At 31.8% G+C, this 16,826-nt stretch overlaps 2 protein-coding genes across 2 annotated transcripts in view; both read left to right on the forward strand.

Annotated features, from left to right (window-relative positions):
* LOC145845154 (zinc finger SWIM domain-containing protein 8-like) overlaps positions 1–14,083 on the forward strand; it is a 28,186-nt gene extending 14,103 nt beyond the window's left edge. Inside the window, exons 22-41 of the mRNA XM_082952577.1 lie at positions 406–645; positions 828–884; positions 2,220–2,336; positions 2,792–2,984; positions 3,436–3,510; positions 4,397–4,562; positions 5,720–5,882; positions 6,241–6,387; positions 6,825–6,972; positions 7,361–7,584; positions 9,173–9,295; positions 9,484–9,526; positions 10,102–10,430; positions 10,680–10,778; positions 11,030–11,168; positions 11,623–11,741; positions 12,025–12,098; positions 12,842–12,956; positions 13,294–13,983; positions 14,048–14,083. Coding sequence (XP_082808703.1) covers positions 406–645; positions 828–884; positions 2,220–2,336; positions 2,792–2,984; positions 3,436–3,510; positions 4,397–4,562; positions 5,720–5,882; positions 6,241–6,387; positions 6,825–6,972; positions 7,361–7,584; positions 9,173–9,295; positions 9,484–9,526; positions 10,102–10,430; positions 10,680–10,778; positions 11,030–11,168; positions 11,623–11,741; positions 12,025–12,098; positions 12,842–12,956; positions 13,294–13,983; positions 14,048–14,083 — 3,297 coding nt within the window. The remainder of the gene's footprint in view (positions 1–405; positions 646–827; positions 885–2,219; positions 2,337–2,791; positions 2,985–3,435; positions 3,511–4,396; positions 4,563–5,719; positions 5,883–6,240; positions 6,388–6,824; positions 6,973–7,360; positions 7,585–9,172; positions 9,296–9,483; positions 9,527–10,101; positions 10,431–10,679; positions 10,779–11,029; positions 11,169–11,622; positions 11,742–12,024; positions 12,099–12,841; positions 12,957–13,293; positions 13,984–14,047) is intronic.
* Positions 14,084–14,279: 196 nt separating this feature from the next.
* LOC145844200 (uncharacterized) lies at positions 14,280–16,548 on the forward strand. Its single transcript, XM_082951569.1, has 3 exons — positions 14,280–15,426; positions 15,691–15,907; positions 16,396–16,548. Exons 1-3 carry the CDS (start codon positions 14,299–14,301, stop codon positions 16,425–16,427), a joined length of 1,377 nt encoding a protein of 458 aa, XP_082807695.1. The 5' UTR covers positions 14,280–14,298; the 3' UTR covers positions 16,428–16,548.
* Positions 16,549–16,826: the final 278 nt, after the last annotated feature.

Here is a 16,826-nt window from a genome sequence, read left to right on the forward strand (position 1 = left end):
ATATGTTTTAACTTTTTTTCAACTTTAGCTTTAAACGTCCAATAAGCTATGACATTTTGCCGGGCTTTGAAGTTATTAGGGGGTGAAGCTTTTAGAAAATTGTAGTAAACAGAAAGTTGGTATTCTTTAAAACAATGACTTTTGCCCTTTTTATAAATGATAAGATAGTTATGCGTCTGTAAAACACTTATATGCAAAAATTATAAAAATGCATAAGTTTTGAGTAAGGTTAAAAAAAGTGCAATTTAAATACATGCCCATGAATTTTCAATCAAACAACAGACACTTATCTCAACCATTTTTAGGAATATTTATATACCTATTTTGTATCGTACAACATTTCGTGTACCCAAGTTCGTTACAATATTTTCAAGCGTTTTTAAATAACTATTTTCCCACACGTAGGTGACCCTGTTCAGCATCAACAAGGAGATCATTTCTCTGTTGCGGGAACTCCCCGCGCAAGCCGAAACCCTCACGCTGTTGGTCGAGCGGGCGAGAGTGATCGCGTCACTGCGCGACGACGTCAACCTGAATTTCGTGCTGCCATTGGAGGAGGTTGAGTTTCTGATAAAGACGTTCTACCCCGTGCTGAAGCAGGAGCAGATTGGCAATGTCAAGAAGTTGGGTGAGGAAGTATTGCAGGTTGATGTTTATTTAATTAAAACGTTAAACTTAAATACTAAAGTAAGGATTGGTAAAGTATGACAAACATTTTTAGTCTGTAGCAAATTTGGAGCATTTTATTTTTTTTTTAATAGCTTTTTTGACTGATATTTTTTACACAAAGCTGATGTATCTGAAGCTTACAACAATATTATTTAAAGGTTGATGATTTGAACGAGGTATTGCTGCAAACTGCGCTGAAGGCTGTAAGGTTGAAGGTTTGTAGTTTGTTTCAATTGTATTAGAGTTGCTTAAAAACCTGGAAAACGACAGTTTAGGTAAACAAACTTAAAAATTTTAAAGAACTTTTATATTTATAGTGATGAAATTTCGATTAGATACAAAAATCTATTGAAAATCATTTCTGAAAAAAACAGTTAAAAAAATGTATACACTCAGTAAAAATAAACATCATTCAGATAAGACTTACATTCATTCACCAATAACATTTACAATACATTCAAACAAGATTTTCTTTTATTAAGTTAAAAGTTTTTTTATTATTATTATTTTTAAAACAGAAATAAAAGCAATAAATGGTTTTAGGCATCAAAATTATATCAACTTATAATAGTTTATTAAAATCATTAAATTTAACTTAAAATAAATTAAATCTGTGTATGAAATTTCGTAAAAGATCAGTAGATTAGAAAAAAAAAACTTACAGTTCATTGCAGTTTAGTATAACATTACACATAGCTTACATTTTTTAATACTTTTCTCATTAATTATATAACGTAAAAACTCATACAAGTCAATAAAAAACTTTAATGAAATGTTAATTGTGAACCGTGTCATTGTCAGGAAGCAATTAGAAGGAAACACTTTTTATAACTTCCCTGTTTTAGAATACACTTGCTTTTTTGATAAAATATCTAAATAATTATATATGTGATATACCTTAAAATTTATGTTCAAATAAGCCTTGTTCTGAATTTCCTTAAAATATTTTTTGTTCTTCTAAAGTTGCTTTTATCAGTTAATTTTAACACTTTTCAATAAAATTTATATTGATTAAATTTTTCTAGTACTTAAATTTATAGTAAATTTATCTTTTAGCTCGACTTTTTTAACAGTCTTTAATATATTTAGTAAATTATTTTCAAGACAAAAACAAAAAAAATTTTAAAAGGTTATCTATTAATAAGCAAATGTTATTATTAAAAATTAGTATTGTAAATACCTCCTTCTTATATCTAGTTCTATATTCACATTTGATTGAAACTTACGTTTCTCATGACTTTTGATACTAGTTATATATTGAATCCATTACTCTATTGTCAATATTGCAATTAAATTTCAAGAATTTCAGACCAATGTTTAGAAATTTATCCTACCAGATCGATTTACTAATATGAATTCTACTACATCTATGCAATGATAATACCTGTAATAACTGCATACTTTTTTACTAAATTCGATTTTAATATTTATATCACGCTTAAATTCCATAATATTAGCTTAAAATTAACAGACTATTTCTCTTAACGAATCCAAAGTTAATTAAAATAGACGAAAATAACAAATATTAATTGTTTATATTAAAATCACAGATCAACGTATCAGAGGCCGAACATCCGATGCTGTTGGAAGTGTTGAGAAGAATAAGAGGTTCGATCGTAACCATTTTGCTTGAACTGTACAAAGATAATCAGCAAGTTATTAAGAGGGTTGGTTTGTTTATTATAACTTGTACATACATTTATAAATTGTCACCGTTTTGCTGGAACTTTACAAAGACAATCAGCAAGTTATTAAGAGGGTTGGTTTACTAAATTGTTCAAAAAAATTAGGGTTCCAATTGTACCCTGCTTGATTATAGCAATCAATAACAGAGTACCTAAATAACACAATACTAAACTTCAATTTTGGATTTAATTGTTTTTAATTTTGCATCTGTTTATCATAAAAATAAATAAATTTAGTTAATCAGCATTAAATAAACAATTTAAACTAGTTTTTCGGTATAGAGTCTTGCTAAAAAAAGTTTCCAGATCATCATATTAACTTTTTATATTAAAACATTTGAACTAAATAAAAGTATTCATCCAGTTTAAAAATTTTCACTCTTAACTTAATTATTTAATATTAATTTATTTTACCATTATATATATATATGTTTCAGATACTCGACGCGTTCCTAGACCCGTCGATGAACAACTCTGAACTCGCGTACATGGCAGCCAACCTGCGCAAAAACAAAAGAGCCAAAATGACCATAGTGACGGTTGGCAAGCAGCCGCCACCCAGCGACAAGATGCTCAGCAAGATCCGAGAGAAGAAAGCGAGAGATGCCAGCAACAGCTCTGATGACGAAGGTTTGAAGATAAATGATAATAAAAAAATAGTAGATAATAGTATTTTCCTCATTAAAAATATTTTATTTATTTGATTAGGTAGGATGGTATTTAATAGAAAACTAATAATATTTATAAATTGTATGGAAGCTTTAAATTCAATTTAATTTAGTTTGTGACGTTATCTGTTAGGATATTGCGAGAGCCTTTTCGTTTTGTTATCTTGAGTAAGGTGGAAAAATTAAGCAAATAAATATTAAATAAACATGAAAATAAGTGTGCTAAAACTAAGTTTTAAGATTAAATAAAGTGAACAACACTAGGTTTTTTCAAAATCTTTCAAGCTAAGTTTTATACAAAGAATCTGAAACTAATCGTTTTTGTATTAAAATTTCAATCATATTTGTTAAAATAGTTGTTTAGAGAGTACATATAATATTATAAATTTAATATCAAATTACAATGTTTTTAGGTCATCTGTCAACGCATAGACAGCCGGAAAAAGCATGGAGGTCTCCAAACACCAGAACTAAAAGAAAATCACAATGTTTGTTTTTTTGTTATATATAAGATATTCAGATGAACTTAAATTTTTGTTTATTTTTATTGTTTTCAATAACAAAAAAGATGACTGTTTTGTGAGTCAGTGAACTGTTTGTATCAAAAAAATATCAAAAACTTGAAATAAAATGTTGTAACATATATACAACTAATAAAATAACTTTAAGTTTTTTATATAAAAATGAAACCAGATTACAGATTTTAATTTAATAATTTAGACGCTAATTTGTTGATTGTAAATATATTAGTTGAATTTATGATAAATTAAAATGTGTAAATAGTATATGTATAGTGCTAAATATATAACACACAAATTGATATCATTATTTTTAAAGCTTAGAGATACAGTGTGAAAAATAAAATTAAACTAGTTAAACGTAACGCCTTCTTCAAGGCGTGACACTAGGACTAGTTTGTAAAAAATCAAGAATCAATTTTTATAGTGTTGGAATATGAATCAATTAAATTTTATTTTACTACGTTTGCTAAAGTGTGTTGTTTATTACAGCAAGGGTAACAAAAAATATCAAAAAGTTGGCTTGGTGTGGTGTGCTAACACTTGATCAAAAAAATAATAACAAGCTGTTCATAATGGGTTTCAAATTAATCGTGTTCTTCTTTATAAAATAAAATCATATCATATATGAGTATAAGTTATTAAATATGTATGAATTTATCAGTTCTCAGGCGTCCCACTAGTGAACATAGTTTCAACTATTAGTAAAATAAATAATTATAAAATCAAAGGTGTACAACTCTTAAACAGTAGTGTATATGAATAGAAAATAAAGTAATTTAATTTTTACTTCTGTAAAATTATGTACAAGTAATTAAAAGCTGATAAAATCTACATATTAATTTTTACTTCTCAGGCGTGCCTCTAGTGAACAGCAGCGCCAGCGAGGAAGCCATGCTCTCCAGTGACAACGGCAGCCCCAGGTTGAGAAGGAAGTTGTACCTGCGGGGAAATTCCGGTTGTCAGGGCAACTGGGACGCCCCCATCATAAAACAACCCCTCAGCCCCTCTTCAGATGAAGAGTTTGTTTATTTATATTTGATAAATTGTTCATCTTGAATGTACAATTGTAACCATCAGGTGTTATGATAAGTTTTTATATAAGTTATGTTAGTAAAAATATACAAGTATTTGTATAGAATAAACACAGAGTTGAAAAATATAAATAGCAAATAAGATTATTTTTAATGATTTATTTTACAGGTATGTTGTTTGGTTTTAAGTCCAAAATAAATTAGTTTATAAGTGGTTAGTAGAAATCTAAAATATTGTTTTTATGTTTGTTGAAAGAAAAAGATTTTTGTTACGAATTTAGAGGAATATCGAACTTGTTGTGTTTACTTTTTGAGAAAGCACATTTAATTTATAACGGCACTTGTGAAATTTAACCGGTTTATTACGTAAACGATTAAATCATTGTGACGTTTCAAAACAAACAGTTCAAATGTTGCTTGTGACCGCAACTTAGCGGTTAAATAAAAAGCTGGTGGTTTTTTCAGAATTTTTATTATATATTTTCGTTTTCTATAAGTTAATTATTTGACAATGTCTTTTTTAATTGGAATTATATGGTTATTGAATAATATTTCTTAATATTTTTTACGGCAGAACATATAAAGCGAAAGAGTTGTATAACCTGTTGAATATTTTTTTATGATTTAAATTAGGTTTGTTATTTATTGTTAATTTTCCTTTTAAGTCCAGAGTCTATAAAAATTATATATTAAAAAAAAATCAAACATGTAAATCAAATAGTTCGACTTAGTAAAGTATTAATTATGATTTTAAGTGTTCAAAAAAAACTGGTGAACTTTAAACTGGAAATATATTCAACAACAAAACCAATCAAAAGAGTTCAACCAAAAACTCGAATCTTAACAAAACTTTAAATTGCTTCAACAAGTAACAAAAATCAGTTATTTCTTACAGTTTTAAATTTAAACCTTCAAACTGTTTTCAATGTAAAAATTAACAATCATAAAAGTTTAAATAAAACTGAAACCGAATTTTTATTAATTGTCACAGCTCGATAACAATTAATTAAATATTGAAAATAGCAAGCCAGTAAAAACTAAAGAATAAAAACTAATAAAGTTTTTGTTGCTATTTTTAAATAATAAAACTGTTTTCAATGTGAAAGTTCAAAAATTTTTAATATAAATATAATAAATTTACACAGTTCGATGTCGGTGACAACGTACAAGAAGACAAATTTGTCGGGTTCCGAGTATTTGGACAGCTTCAACCAGAAAGACCTGCTGAGTGCCAGGATTGTTGAGTACTGCAAAGAGGAAAATTGTTACGAGAACAAGCCGCACTATCACCACAATTTCAAACAAAAAGTAACTTTTTTGTTAAGTACAGTTTAAAATGCAACTGTGTACAAATAAAAAAATGATTTTATAATTACTCCTGGTTACTATTAAAACAACCACATTATCACCACAATTTCGAACAAAAAATATTTTTTGTTTGTTACAGTTTAGTATACAACTGTATATAAGTAAATTTTATTGGTAACATTTTTATCACAAATAAACAGCCTAGTTACTGGATCATTATCAAAGCAAGAAAGTATCTCAACAAAGTTTAATCAATATTTTTCAAAGGGGCACTACGAGAACTACAATAACGCTCACTATCAAATTAAAATTAGTCGTATTCACCAATCAAAACTCGAGTAAGCTTTATTTTCAACAGGGCCACTACAAGCACCAGAAGTCCATGTTCGCCATACCGACCAAACCCAACCACCCCAGCGAGGCGATGGGGGAATACCTGATGAAGCTCGCCAAGGAGCTGCTGAAAAAATCCGGCGGTAACAACGACCCCAGCTACTTCAACCCCGTTTGTTTTTATTGTAACTCATATCATGGTTACTATAACTCTGTTTCATTATGTCTGAAACAAGTTTTGTATTGATGTTTCTTTCAAACTCATCAAGACTTTAAGTTGTAGTTAACTGTGCACTCTGTTTAGTATCTGACATCAAGCGTTTTACTTTACATGATTTATAGCTTAATTTTAATCAAACATATAATAAGCTAGGTAGTTTGTTTCATCAATTTAGTGTGTTTGTTAGTTACCGGCCCTGGTGGCTTTTGTCCTTGAACATATTAGTTTACAACATTTATTTGTAAGCATAAAAAGTTTCACGCTCAAACAAATTACTGGGTAAACTATTTTTTCACTATCTCTATACCCGCACACAGAACCTAATAGCTCATTGATAATTTTCACAATAAAAAATAAAAATAAAAATTTCATTCTAATTTTTCCCACAGAACCTGATAGTGCAACGGCAGCAGAACATCAACAGGAACCTGCAGAAGGCGGCTTTTGAGATCGGTTTGTACGGTTTGGGCGTCACCAACTGCATCACGCCCACCTGGGTGAACAGGACCTACAACGGCCACCAAAACTGGGTCACCGGTGAGAAATTTTTGTATTATTTCGTAAACATTTAATAGATAACCAGATTTGGGTCTTTTTTCGATAAATATTTATTTTATATTTATTTAAACTTTTATGGGTTACCAGTTTTAGGTAACTGGTATAAGTAATGTGTTTTTTTGAGCCATTTTGTAATCAAAACACTGAAATCTTATGAAATTTAAAACTGAACAACTAATATATAAACCTATAGTTTAAACATATAAGCGTATCTACGACAAAATGCTTACAAACGTTAAGGTGCAAATCAAAGTTGAAAGTGAATGCATATTTCTGTAAAAGCTTCTTTTTTTCACAAACCTTCAAAGAAGCAACTCCAAAATTATTTTCATATCAAATACTTTAAAACAAACTTAACTGATAACAGAGCAAGCAAACGAGATAGGGGCCAGTGCGATGGACGTCATTATCGAGAAGTGGGAGGGACATCTCACCCCGAAGGAACTGTCGCAGTACGCGGACAAGAACAGCAGGGGCAGCAACAGCACCATACTGCAGAAGGCCGCGCAGTGCGCATACCTCGCGCTGACCCACGCCAACGCGCTGCTGCCCAAAGACGTGGACAGGATGCTGGACATTTGCAAGCAGGAGGTATTAGATTTTATAAAAATATGATATATATATACACTTTAAATAGTAAAAAAATTGAACAGATCACATATTACATATTTGAAACTACCTGTAACTATAGTTGCTCATTTTTATTTTAATTTTTAAAGTACTGAATATTGGCAAGAAAGAGAAATTAGATTTTGAATTTTTAAAAAAATATATATATACACTTTAAAAATAAAAATTTTTACAGATCTCATATTACATATTTGAAACTACTTTTATTTATAGTTGCTCATTTTATTTTTTTTTTTAATTTTTAAAGTACTGGATATTGGCAAGAAAGAGGTATTGGATTTGAATTTATTAAAATATTTATGTATTTTTTTTAATGATATTTGTACAGATCACATTACATGTTTGAAACTACCTGTAACTACAGTTGCTCATTTTTATTATTTTCTAATTTTTAAAGTACTGGATATTGGCAAGAAAGAGGTATTAGAGTTTGATTTTATAAAAGTATGATATATTTTTTTAAATGATATTTGTACAGGTCACATATTACATATTTGAAACTACCTGTAACTATAGTTGCTCTTTTTTTTTAATTTTTAAAGTGCTGGATATTGGCAAGAAAAAAGGTATTAGATTTGAATTATACTGATCACATGACTTAAATGGTTTGTAATAATATTTGATTTTAAAAAATAACATGCTTGTATATACATATTTGAAATTGTTTATAATGATACTTGTTCAGTTTTCTATAATTTTATTCAAAGTTTTTGATAAATACAAACAAAATGTCTTGAGATGTATTTATTATTCAAGTAAAATTTATGCAGAAATATTGAGTATAATGGTACCTGCAACGCTTTAGTATATTTTGTAAGACTATATTCGTACAAGAACATTTTCTTGGTTCTTAGTTATTTTATATCTGTTGGTCTCTCATTAAGAGTTTAAAACTGATTTGGTTTTAGCCACTTATACATTTTTATGTTTAAAGAACTATAAACAAGTTTGAATTACTCGTAAAAATCAATGATGGAAATAAAAAATTAATACAGGTATTTATTTTTTTTTTTTTGAAGCTCATCAGGTAATAAGTTCACGGTTTATCACTTAAAACTCATCAGAAAAAAAATTATTAAAAGAAAAACTTGAAAATTTGGTCAAAGTTAAATATTTACACAGTTTTGGCAAACAATGCGCCTGAAACGTATTGTGACGTCACGCGTGGAATAACACGAATGTAATAATTTGTTCAAGTATATAACCAGTATAACTGTGCTGTCATTTGAGGTAATTTCAGAATTATTCATAGATTCTCTTAGTTTAAATTTTAACGTCCCAATGCGCGGGATTAACATAAGGCCAACTGTAGTAAAAAAACACAAGTCATGAAAAGCAAAATAAAGGAATTAAACTTTTATTGTTAACTTGAACTTACTACATTTACGTTATACGTTTTTTTTAGGTTTTCATTCTATGTATTGTAATTTACACATCATATATTTAAAATATTAACAGAACAGCGAAATCTTAATGAAGGGGTTAAGCACGATCATGTGTTCATCTAAGTATATTTTAATATTAATTATTAAATTATTATCAAAAACAGAGCAGTGAAATCTTGATGAAGGGGTTGCATGCGATTGTGTCTTCTTCTAAGAGCAACGGAAAAGGAGTTCCGCCCGAGGTCCTTTACAATGTGGCAAGAAGATGGGACGATATTGAGACTAACGTTTGTTTGTTTATTATAAGTAAACGACCAATATTTGTTTGTTGAAAGTTAATGTTGTTTTGTTTTTGCTCAATGAAAAAAAATGTTTTCAGTTTTGTATTTTATGATTTTTTTTGACTATAGTAGTTACTAAGTTAAAAGTGAGTCTTGTATTTGGTTATTTTTATTAAATTTATTTGTTTTTTTAGAAAAACGGAGGAGTTGAATTCGACGTGATGAAGTTTATCAACAGTTAGTTTTTTATATAATATATTTGCTTTTTTATAGGAAAATAGTTACTGGAGTTTAATATTTAAAGTCATAGTGTGTAATACACATTCAATTATCAAATGTTAACATTGTAAGGTATCCAAACAATTAAAACTGAACCTGACCAAGTTTTTGCTCGACTTTTACCCATGTGTTAAGCATTGGTAACTTATTGATATGTTTAAATAAAATAAGAACAAATCGCAGTTGGGTGATTTAATACATGAAATCTTAACATATTAGAGAAAGCCAAGTTTAAGGGGTCATGTATCTTGTTAAACTAGTGGTTTGAAGAGCAAAAAGATCAGGACTTGAATATTCTGAGTGTCAAGTTAATTTTACATAACGATAAATTATGTATTATAGCATTTTAAATTAAAGAATAATAAATTTACAAGTTTGAATTAAAAAAGTTCGAAAGGTTATTGTTGGGGGTTAAAATTCGTAATTGTGTGAAAGTTATGGGTATCAGGGGTGGGTGTTGAGGGTGTAAAAAGACGCGTGCTAGTTTGACTTCAAAAAATATCCAATTACTATTAATACAAAAACTATTTCAGCCAATCAGAGAAGCCCTTCAGTTCACTCTTCCGATCAGCAGCCAATCAGAAGCGAGCAGCAAGCTCCCCCTCAACAGCAGGTTTCCATGGTAACCGCTCAGCAGCCCCCTCAACCCCTCATGTCGCCCATCAGGTTCGCCCCACAAATACTGCAGGTTTCGCCCACGGCTGGGGGAATTCCCTCTGGTGGCCACGGCGGTGTTGTCATGCCACCCGTCCAGTGGGTTCAGGGTATTCCACCGCAGTTTCACGGGGTCCCGCCGCCCCAGTTGCCATGCCAACCGGTGAGACCGGTGTTGGTGCTGAAGCAGGGTGAACAGTTTCTCCAGGTTGGAATAATTAATATACTTTCTTCAGAATGTTTAACTTTTTTAGTTGATAAAACAATATACATAAACAAACTTTAGAAATAAACTCATGAAAAATAATCTGTATTTTCATTTAAAATATACATGAACAAAATACTCAGCATAATTTTGTTTGATTGAAAATTAATTTAAAATAGTCTTTAAATAATTTTTTTTAACATTTAGTTATTATCGAGTAGTTTTAGATGGTCTTTTCAATTTTATTATCAGGTAATAAGCCCGCAACCAATACCTTCTAACTTTATTGGGATACCGACGTGGCAAAGCGAAAGCATGATTAGGAGCAAGCAACCTGAAGTGCCTGAAACTGTCAGTTTTTACTTATAAAGTTTAATACTTTAATTATTTATTCAGACTTTGAAAACATTGAACTAAATTTACACTCTGTATAAAACTGCTGTTATTATTAATAGTAAAAACGCAACATTTCAAAAACTTGGAATAAAATCACAGTACGACACAAATTTATTTGATCAAGTTTGAAAAATAAGTTATCCTTAATGAAAATATTTTTGAATAAATGTATCCAAGTAACAAGTAAAATAAATTTGATGTTTTAGATGAAAACAGCGCATGCAGTTTCGATACAGGCTCTCAACTCGTTACAGCACTACTCTCAGGACAACAGGAACAAGAATAATAAAAACTGGCCGCCATTGAAACACGTTGACTGGCAACTAGATCTTTCCTTGAGACTAGGTTGGTTGATATATATATATATATATATGTATATATACTACGTCACAATACTTAAAATTTTTCAAATTTCTGTTAAACTTTTTAATAAACTTTAGCTTTACTGAAAAGTGTATGGAATGTTACATTTCGTATACGAAACGGTCGTCTAAATCTATTTGTTTATTATATAACCTAATAAATAAATATATATATGTATGTATATCTATATAAGAAAACAATTGTTTCTTTAAGTTCTTTCTGAACAAAATAACCAATTTACAGCATTTAAACTTCATATCGAACAAATACTATTACAGTTGTAAACATTCACAGTGTTACAATCATTTCACTGAATTTAATTGCATTTTACTAGCAAAGTAGTTCTAATTATTAAACATTTAGAAAATTATCCAAGGAGGTGATGTATAATTTTTTTTCTATATAAAACAAATATAAACGTTATGCACATTCTCAGGACCTGAATACCTGTTGAAGTTCTGCAATGTTGTCCATCTAACTGTTACTTACCCGCCTACCCTGCTGCATATATACGAAAAGTCTATTGAGTTCTACAAGAAACTGGAGATTCCAAACGTTAGTTTGCATTTATTGAGTTTATTATTTGAGTTATTGAGCATTTAGTTGAGTAACAATTTATTTTGAAGTTATATTGCAACTATTTCGTTTGGTTATTTTTTTACCAAGCATTTTTAATTTGTGAAAAGACACTGTTGACATTACTGACAAATTACTTCTAAATTTGTTTAACAAAAAAATACAAGCTATAAAACTATCATTTTTAGTAATAACATGTTAGACTGTGGACAATAAAATGTCATACAACAAAAAAACATAGTTATAGTTATTTTCTCTACAGATGGCAAACCACCCTAGTATGGACAGCATTATTGAGAAGGGAGCTGATTTTTTTCAGCAGTTTCTCAATAACAAGTTTGTTTATTTCATATACATTTAGAAGTTGTTAAAAATCCTTTCCCGTATATATACATATAAAATAATAGATGTTTTATTGAAATTATAATGTTATATTAAAACATATAACGTAGAAATACGTAGATAACACAAAACTTAATAAATGCAAGCTGGCAAAAAACAAATTCCAATAACAAAACTTTGTGGTGAATTTACCTGAGTCATAAGAAATTTATTTAGAATTAAGTACAAATGTTTAAAGTTTAGTTAACTTGTTTAAAATTAGCTTAATAACCTCATCCAAACTAATTGTTAAATAACAATTAAAAAGGTATAGAGTTCTGCTTTATTATATATTTTAGTTTATATAGTAAAATTTATTAGAAATCTATCAAGTAACCAGCAGACAGGAATTAAAAGTTTTTCAATTTAAATTAATTAACAAGTTTCATACAGTTTCAATAAATTAAATGCACACCAGTTAAATATAATTAACAAAAAAACAAACAGGATATTCAAGTTGAATTCGGCTTCAGTATATATTTAAATTTGTATGTTAATTATTTATTAGTTTATAAAATCACACTAAACAGGATATTCAAGCTGAATTCGGCTTCAGTATGTATTTAAATTTGTATGTTAATTATTTATTAATTCATAAAATCACAAACAAACAGGATATTCAAGCTGAATTCTGCTTCAGTATATATTTAAATTTGTTTGTTAATTATTTATTAATTTATTAAACAACAAACAAACAGGATATTCAAGCTGAATTCGGCTTCAGTCGACGGTCACGAGGAGTTCTTGCAGCACATGTTGGAAGCCGACAGGTGCTTTGCGAACTGCAGGAACGGTCAGGAAAGATTCGACCTCGTTAGTACCTCTTATGAATATTAAATCAATGTTTAAAATTATTATAACTTAATGATAAGTGTGGAGTTATGAGACAAATATTTTCAAAAACAACAAAAGCAATTATTATTTTTCGGTTTTTAAAATAAAAACTGTATTAAGGTGCTTTAATTAGGGAAAATAAACTAAATTTATTAATAAATGTCTCTTTTTCTTAGTTGCATTCTTAGTTTTTCTTAATTGCTGAAAGGTTAACAAGACTTAGCTGACTTAACTGACTTAACAAGATAAAGCAAACAACTTTAGTTTTTTAACAGCTTGCAAGTTAAATATCACAAGCTTAAAATTAAAAAAACAGCTGCGTCGGAACATAGTGCGGTCGAAGAACTGCAAGGAGATACTGAGGTCGAAGATCGCCCAGCGAGTCGACGAGCAGAAGGCCGAGAGGCAGGCCAACAGCGCCCACGGGTGGCGGCACCAGGGGATTACCCAGAAACTTCAGTTTCCACAACAACCGCCCCCGCCCCTTCCAACCCGGCCTCAGCAGATGATGCAGCCCCAAGCGACCAGCCCCCGTTTCCAGCTGCCCCCCTCCCCCCAGCAGGGTTACCACGGCAACGTGGTCGGCAGGACCTTCAACCGGCCCCCCATAGTGTACAGCACCAACTTTGTCGGTAACCCTAGCAACAACCGTAACCTGACGACTCACGCTTCGAACGGGGCTTACAGCGGTCCCCAGATGGGTCCACCCGCTGGGACTCCACCCCAAAACCACCATCACGTTGCCCAGCAACAAAGTTACGCGACCCAACAACACCAGGTGGGTTACCAGGACAACAGAGCAATTCAGGCGGACAAGAAACGAGCGATGCCGCAAGTCGGCAACATGAGCGATCACTCGAGAAGACAAACTTCAACAGCACAAAACAAACAGATCAACTACCGACCTTCTAATCAACCAGCCAAGCAAGTAAATTCTCAGGTTAACACTAATCAACCTCCTGTTAGCCTGCACCCTTCCAATTACGCTCAGAACAAACAGATGAACGTTGATCAACCAACATTCATTAATTCCAATTACGCGCCACCATCGTTTAATACTCAATCTCCAGCTGCAAGTTCTTCACTCGCTCATTCCCAACACGTGAGTGTTGCTCAACCGCCCATGACCACCCAAAATATTGCTCAACCTTCCCCTATGACCACCCAAAATATTGCTCGACCTTCACCTTTGACCACCCAAAATATTGCTCGACCTTCACCTTTGACCACCCAAAATATTGCTCAACCTTCCCCTATGACCACCCAAAATATTGCTCGACCTTCACCTTTGACCACCCAACATATTGCTCAACCTTCCCCTATGACCATCCAAAATATTGCTCGACCTTCACCTATGACCACCCAAAACATTGCTCAGCCTTCACCTATGACCACCCAAAACATTACTCAACCTTCACCTATGACCACCCAAAATATTGCTCGACCCTCTCAGGTGAACGTTGGTCAGTCTTTAGGTTGCTCGCAACGTTTAAACTTCACGCAGGCCGCTACCAGCTCTCAACCGTCAAGTTATCCGCAACCCGCACAAAATAGTATTGTTCAGCCTACTAGCTACCCCCAAGCTGTACAAAACAATGTTGTTAAGCCTACTAGCTACCCCCAACCCGTGCAAAACAATGTTGTTAAGCCTACTAGCTACCCCCAAGCTGTACAAAGTAACGTTGGTCACGTTAACACCCAACCTTCGCCTAGCATTCAACCTTCAGCTGCGAATTCTGCACATGTTAGTGTTGCCCACTCCCCAACTTATTCCCATGCGCAGAGTTACGGTCAAATGAGCGTTGCGCCACCGTCTGCCGTCTCGCAAACTCCCCAGTCTGGTAGTTTCTCGCAAGTCCCATCCACTTCGCAATCTTTCCAGCCCGCCCAACCCGGCAACTTCACCCAGGCTCCCCATGCTTTCCCACCAGCTACCAAGTCAGGCAGCTTCACCCTGGCCGCTCAATCACCCAGTTGCTCGCACGTTCCCCAGACACCTACCTTTTCCCCAGCTCCTCAAGCGTCTGATTACTCGCAGGTGCCACAACCAGCTAGTTCACAAGTTCAACAATCCAGCTTTTCCCATCCTTCACAAATTCCTCAACCCGCACAAAACTCGCAGGCTCCTCAACAACTCAGCTTCTCCGGTGCACCAGTTTCGTCGCAACCCGCGTACAATCCTTCCGCTGTTCCGCCTCCTTCGGTCGCTCAAACTTCACGAAATTCACCCGCCGTCAACCCTTTCAATAATCAACAACCGATCAGCTCGAGCGGAAATTTTCAACAACCAATGAGCTCGAGCGGAAATTTCCAGCGACCAATGAGCAGCAGCGGAAATTTCTCTCAACCAATCAGCTCGAGCGGAAATTTCTCTCAACCAACCAGCAGCGGTTGTCAAAAACCAGATGTCAGCAACGGAACGGAGCAATGGGGAAGCCACAAGCAAACTGTTAGTTGGATAAATAAATATTTATATTTGATTAATATAATTAAATAATATTAAACTGATTTTATTAAATATCTCACCGAAGTATCTTTTAATTCATCTTAAAAGAAAGTATTTACAAAACAAGCTGCTGGTTAGATAAATAAAAGTAATCTGCTAGTTAAAGAGTAAAAAGTGTTGTTTAAATTAAAACCTCAAAATTTTCCTAGATATCTATATATATATATATATATATATATATTAGTTTGATTTAATTATTTATATCAGAGTTGCAAGTGGGGAGACAGCGGGGTCAACATATCGGCCGCGTCCTACATCGAGAAAGAAACCAGAAGGGAGTCGAGGCAGCAGCAGGATAGTGCGAGGCAACACAACAACAACAGGAGACAGGAGGGCAACAGCAGTAACAGAAGACAGGAGGGTAACAGCAGTAACAACAGTAGGAGACAAAATAGAGATGGTAGAAGCAATCAAAGGCAAGATGGTGAGCTGTTTCATTTGTATAAAATATTTAAAATTAATTTTAAGCTTTTTTTTTTGGTATTAAAGAAATTTTGTTGCTAATTAATTCAAAAAAATGTTTTATATTCAGTGTACTCTATTATAGAAATCTACCTACTAATAATTATAAAAAAGTTTTTTATTTAATACATGCAAATTACTAGCACTTATTTTGTAAATTATTGTTTTAAAGACATTTCAATTAGCAGCATTAGATATCTATACATTACAAACAACTTGTAATTAGTAAATATAACTTCTAATTAATTTTTTACATTGAGTGACTAATTTTATGTTAAGATTTTTTTAGCTAATTGTAGTATTTTTGAGAAACTGTTAAGATAAAGATGATATTAACTTATACCGTATACATTAAACTAGAATTTAACCAAAACAGCTCATATCTAAACAGTATGATAATAATTAATATTATTTATTTTTATCTTTTTACAACAATTTATTTTCTTTCAGGGTTCACCATTGGCCACTGGAATCCGCAGTAGCAAAACCTGAATGTTACTGAAAATATTTATTTATACATGAGATACGTTTTATTTATTTTAAGTGTACGACAATTTATTTTGTTCTAGAAACACCCGAGTTTCTGCACAATACACAATATTTTAAATATTTTAATTAATGCGGCGATCTTTAGAGATCAATAATTTTGTTGGCATTTTTCGCCGAATTTTTTTAACATACAAATACTAACAATATTCCGTTCTTGTTTTGCTAACCTATTTATTCGGGATATCTGTGACGTAATATTTATTGCAGTGATTTGTGTTCATTGTGAGAAATCGTGTGAGAGTATTTCCCATTTAAAAGTATTCGTTATATTGTGATTTGATCGTTACATAGGTAATAAAGTATAATTTATTAAATGTTGTGTTTGGTTTTTA

The sequence above is a fragment of the Thalia democratica genome, chromosome 9 (assembly GCF_965202585.1).
Source record: "Thalia democratica chromosome 9, ktThaDemo2.hap1.1, whole genome shotgun sequence".
NCBI lineage: Eukaryota > Metazoa > Chordata > Thaliacea > Salpida > Salpidae > Thalia > Thalia democratica.

Excerpts from the sequence above, each read along its gene's own strand:
- LOC145844200 (XM_082951569.1), top strand. The coding sequence starts at position 14,299 with ATGACCATCCAAAATATTGCTCGACCTTCACCTATGACCACCCAAAAC. Across the intron at positions 15,427-15,690 it reads GGGGAAGCCACAAGCAAACT|AGTTGCAAGTGGGGAGACAG; the intron begins GTTAGTTGGATA and ends TATTTATATCAG. Across the intron at positions 15,908-16,395 it reads AAGCAATCAAAGGCAAGATG|GGTTCACCATTGGCCACTGG; the intron begins GTGAGCTGTTTC and ends ATTTTCTTTCAG.